The sequence below is a fragment of the Engraulis encrasicolus genome, unplaced genomic scaffold (genome assembly GCF_034702125.1).
Source record: "Engraulis encrasicolus isolate BLACKSEA-1 unplaced genomic scaffold, IST_EnEncr_1.0 scaffold_1000_np1212, whole genome shotgun sequence".
Classification (NCBI taxonomy): domain Eukaryota; kingdom Metazoa; phylum Chordata; class Actinopteri; order Clupeiformes; family Engraulidae; genus Engraulis; species Engraulis encrasicolus.
Window position 1 is genome coordinate 750 of NW_026944461.1, and position 5694 is coordinate 6443.

Sequence of the window (5694 nt, forward strand, 5' to 3'; positions counted from 1 at the left end):
GGCTAGAAATGACAGATGTCAGCCCCAACGGCCTCTAAGGCGGCTAGAAATGACAGATGTCAGCCCCAACAGCCTCAACGGCCTCTAAGGCGGCTAGAAATGACAGATGTCAGCCTCAACAGCCTCAACGGCCTCTAAGGCGGCTAGAAATGACAGATGTCAGCCCAAACGGCCTCTAAGGCGGCTAGAAATGACAGATGTCAGCGGCTTGTAAGGCGGCTAGAAATGACAGATGTCAGCCCCAAACGGCCTCTAAGGCGGCTAGAAATGACAGATGTCAGCCCCAATTTGCTCTGACTTTGCCTGAAGCTCACTGAAGTCCTCCAGTAAAAAGCGCTTGTTGGAGACACCACTACCCAGTATGAACGTATCTTCACTGTTTTCTTCACTGCTGATGCCAACAGCATAGATGAGGACTCCTTCCCCCTTTAACATCTCCGCAGCATCAGCGACATCAGCGGCAGCAGCGGCATCCGTCGCCCTACCCTGAGATACGACGACCAGGATGTGTGGGACGCCAGGACGGCCGCCCAATCCCTTCGAAGGGTCAAAAAGCTGCGAAACGTATCGGAGTGCTTTGCCAGTCTCCGCAGTGCCGCCTCCCACTTCAACCATGCTGGCGTCGATTTTCGTTATCATGTCGTGCTTGTTGTCACCGCTGAGCTGGAACTGTAGCTTTGGCTCTGTGCCGTACTGCACCAGGCCCATTCGCACCGCATCAGGCCCAAGCTCAAACTGATCCATCAGGAACTTGATGAAGTGTGTCATGTTATGAAAGTCTGCTGGCGAAATCATGGCCGAAGATTCCACTAGTGCGATGACATCTGCTCTCACATCCTTACAAGCTGAGAAGAAAACAGCAAAACAACTCAGTAAAATATACAATCAAATAAAAACATGTAGCTGCTAAGACAAAATACAGTATGCCATGCACATATATATACAGTACTTAATAGCCCAGTTTATACTGCGGGCCATTGGCCCAGGAACTTAAGCCCAGGATCCTAAGCCCAGCCCCTGTACCAGTTTATACCGCCTGGGCTAGGCCAGAACTGGGCCAAACCAAGAACTGTTGTCCAGGTAACAGGTCCTCCTCAACTGCCAGGGCCACCAGTTAGCCCTGGTGCTTACATGTCATTTTTAAATGGGTTACCACGGCTACCATTCCATTTAGAATTTTCAGTTGTCCTGCAGTAGGCCTATAAACGCACCAGGAACTCTAGCCCTGGGCTTAAGTTCCCGGCCTTCAGTTCCTGGGCCTAAGTTCCTGGGCCAATGGCCCGCAGTATAAACTGGGCTAATGACACATATTGAATTTAGGATTTTTACATCATAACATCTAAGGTTCTCACTTTTTCTGGAACACATCTGCTGAACGATAACATCTTCGGTCGTGGATAAGGCATCGAAGCTGCTGAGAGAGAAAGTCCTGCTTTTCTCACAAGAGATCTCCAGCAGTTCGCTTTCCTTTGCACCTTTCACACCGATAGCATAGATATCGACTCCTTGGTCACGCAGCTCTGCAGCAGGTTTTGCTACTTCATCAGTTGATTCTCCATCAGTGATTATGATCAGTATCCTTGGTATGTCTGGATCTGTTCGGTTCTCTTTTGCTTGTTGAAATAGTTTTTGAATTATCTGTAGCGCTTCACCCATGTATGTACCTCCCCCTTCCAAAAAAAGGCCTTGAACTGTATGTTCAATTGCGGCCTTATCTGTGGTATCCACAAGATTGAACTGGATTTTTGCTGTGTCCGAAAATTTCACCAGACCTACACGGACCTGGTTGGGTCCAATTTGAAAAACATTCAAAAAATCTTGAATAAACTTTTTCATCAACTGGAATTCAAATGGTAAAATGCTTCCAGACTGATCAACTAAGAAATACAGATCTGCTTGTTCTGTTTTAAAACAACCTGAAAGAGGCAGAAAATAGTTCAGTTAAACAGTAAAGCATGTAAGATCAAACGTACTTGTGTTTACAGTATTTTATATTTATCACACGTTTAGGAAATCACATGTAAACCTTTGTTTGGGTTATGCGTGTTATTAGTTTTTCTGGCATGATATACTGTAAGAGGAGAACTCCAAATCAGTACACCTATTGAACACAAAAGCTGCCATGGGGGAAGATGACTACCATAGCTTGGGCAATGCAACAACACTGTGACGCTCGCATCACATTGTGTATTATTATACCTTTAGAATTAGGCCACATTAAATGTTCAAGACTACCTGAAGAATGTACATGCAAAGAATGAGACCAATTATAACAACCACAGCCCTGTTAATCAAAAAACATGTTTTTAATAAAGTTTTAAAATGTTGTTGTTGTACCAACCTGTTTTCAAAGGCTCTGTCCTGGTCAAAGTAATCCCAGGGATACCTACTCCAGACGTTCCAGGATAGAGAGGTCTTTTCCTGCTTTGAGGGTTTACAGTTACATGGCAAATGCTTGTTCTTACATATTTCTGTATGGAGACGAGATTTGCTAGTTCTTCTACAGTGAAGAGGAAGGTTGGCATTGGATATGACGCGATATGCTCCAGTCCTTTCAAGTTCATGTTCTTCACTCCCACTGCAAAGACCTTCATTCCAGGCCCAAACCTCTGCAATTCCACAGCTGCACCTCTGACATCACTTGTGGAATGCCCGGTTGTGATGACAACAGCAACTTGAGGAACAGCTGTCATGAACCTACTTCCTCTCTTGGTGGTGAGCACGTCTCTCTTCACAAAGAGCAGAGCCTTCCTAGTGTCTGCAGTGGTTGTGTTCACATAAGGAAGTTTCTTGATGTGATGAAGGATGTTCTCTTTATTCCTATGGGTGTTCAAGTATATTTCAGCTTTGGGTTCATCACCATATAGCACTACGCCCACTCTAACTTTGTTTGAACTGATGTCCAGACCAGCTACAATGTTGTAAATGAAGTTCTGAACAATCTGAAATTCTTCATTTTCTGTTGTGATGGATTGGTCCACAATGAATACAATATCTGACACCGTGGACTGTTCGCATTCTGTAACAGAATTGAAAAGAGTTCATAAATAATAACAAACAGAATATTTAGAAATTGCAATATGCATGCACAAAAAAGAAACAGCCATTTAAAAAAAAAATAATAGTAAGGTACAAGCTGAAAAAGAAGTTTATTAAGTGCCTGCAGCAACCCATTAAACCTGTCTGGATGAGAGAGCAGGAAACTACCAATATTCTTTTTGCTGGTGCAGAAATTGAACCTGCAACCTTTCGATTTTATTGCCAACCCCTCAAAATTAGGCCACAGCTTCCCCAAAGCATACCATACCACACTGAAGTATCTGCATGGGTTAATTACTATTCTTATGTTCCCAATCCCACATAACATTTAAGTAAATCTTTATGTACATACTATATACGTGTGTCTGTGTTTGCTACAATGCTTACGTTAAATGTCGAGGGATGAAATATGGAGTAACTGTAACCTATTTGACTTAAGTCATTTTGAGGTGCATTTGTACACTCATCTGAGATGGCCACGGTGTTTAGAGACCCCTGAGGTCTTAAAAGTAGCCTTTTACTGCAGATGGGCCCATCGATGGGCCTATTCACTTTGTTGAAATTTACATTATAACAACATTACTATGACAATTAATGGAGACTTAGGTAACCGATTAAGACTTGGTCATTAGCATTTTGGTGACAATAAGGTTATAAAAGAGGCTCTGTCAAGTTAGAAGCCTCGTGAGCAGCCTCCATTTTCGTTTGAAATTTTTGAACTAGCAGACTGGATATCTTGTGGTAGCGTGAAACGCGTTGAAATGTACGGGGTTAGTGTACAAGGTAATAAGGTGGATATGATAGGTATGTAAACAGATCAAAGTTCAGAGGTCACCAGCTACTAGATCTGCATGGATTTGAACTAAATCACTTTTGGGGGCAAGTCCATTCAAGATAGGGATATAGAGATAGTAGAATTGATGCTTTGCCGTCAAATTCAACTCGTTTTCAATTACCAAGCAACTTATTCTTTGTACTTTGATTTGTTACTACAGCAAGGGACTTGTCATTGTCAAATAATTACCGTTGGCAACATTTAGTTCTCCTGATGTTTCAACATTAGTCCTGATGTCTTGAATTATCTGGTCAGTGTTCCCCATTGTCTTGGACAGAGAGGGCTTCGTGGCGATGATCTGCATTTCCATGGGGTCTGCGTTATCAAACCCGACTGTAATCACTGTAACACCCTGGTCTCTGAGCAGCTGTGATTGTCTGTACACACTATCATCTGATCCTCCTGCCACCATGAGGACCAGGTACTGCCTGAAGCCCGGGTAGAGTCGACCTCCGGTCTCTGGGGTGAGAAAATTAGTGCGGGCGTAATCCAGTGCTGTTCCAATTCTCCTTGAATCACCAGGTTTCAGTCTGAAGCTCTTGATTTTTTGAAGAGTATATTCTTTGGACTCGCACTGTTTAAGAAGAAATTCCTCCTTGGTGTCATCACTGAATTGTGCCAGGCCCATGCGATAGGTGTCAATATTGACCTCAAGGTCGTTTGCCAGCCTATCAAGAATTTGCTTCATAAGTCGCTGTCGCTTTATTGAACTGTCCACCAGGAAAAATATGTCAGCAAAGCCTGTAAGAAGGAAAAATGTGTGAATAATTAACCTAATAAAACAGTTGAACCACATTGTTATTAATTATCATTATTATCATTATTATTATTATTGTTATAATTAATATTATTTTTACTGTTATTATATGTATGCTGTATGTACAGTATGTTGCCCTAAATAATACTCAATAGTTACCTGTATTAATGTATCAACATATATATTGTATTACATTCATAAACGTGTGTGTGTGTGTGTGTGTGTGTGTGTGTGTGTGTGTGTGTGTGTGTGTGTGTGTGACAATGTGTGTGTGTTGGGGGGGGTGAGAGAGAGAGAGAGGATGTGTGTGTGTGTGAGAGAGGGAGAGAGAGAGGGAGGGAGAGAGAGTGTGTGGCGATATACTTTTACTGTAATGTGCATTTATGTGTATAAGTTCTTTGTGTATGTTTGGATTTGTGTATTTATGTAAGCTGACAGACACCTTAATTTCCTTCGGGATCAATAAAAGTACTCTACTCTATATATTTACCCTGTAATTTCAAAGAAACTGAGCATTGTGGTTTAGCTTCCTTTATAGAAGTGCACTGGTTGTGTGGAAGAATGTTCTGAGAGATGCCTTGCAGAGCGCTGAAGTCCGAGACCATGTACACGTGTTGGTTATGTGGCTCGCTGCCGATCTTCCTCAGCTGTTCTATGTCCGCGTCTCTGATGCCGATAGCGTAGAGTACGATTCCACGACGCCTCAAGTCATCTGAAGGTGGACCAACCTCATCCTGTGACATGCCGTCTGTGATGACAACGGCAATCTGCGGTACCCCCTCTCCCGCTCGGCTCCCTGCTTCTTTAGTAAACTGTGTTTTGAGGATGAAGTCTAATCCAAGCCCAGTCATGGTTTCACCTCCCTTATATGGCAGGTTCCTGATGTACCTTAGAATATCCTGCTTGTCTTCATACGTGTTCAGGAGAAACTCAGTCCGTGGATCACCACTGTACTGAGTCAGACCAATGCGCATTTTATCCGGGGCAACATTTAAACTGTCTACAAGATGGTAGAGGAAATGTCGTATCTGCTGAAAGTTTTCTTTGCCAATACTCCCAGAGC

At 43.0% G+C, this 5694-nt stretch overlaps 1 protein-coding gene across 1 annotated transcript; it reads right to left on the minus strand.

Moving 5' to 3' along the window:
• Positions 1-298: 298 nt before the first annotated feature.
• Positions 299-4286, minus strand: LOC134441945 (collagen alpha-6(VI) chain-like; the record flags this gene model as incomplete). The annotated part of the gene is made up of 4 exons (XM_063192326.1): positions 4064-4286; positions 2702-3019; positions 1443-1916; positions 299-845 (listed from the first exon to the last, which is right to left on the minus strand). Coding segments are annotated over exons 1-4 (1562 nt in total), but the record flags the coding sequence as incomplete, so codon positions are not given.
• Positions 4287-5694: the final 1408 nt, after the last annotated feature.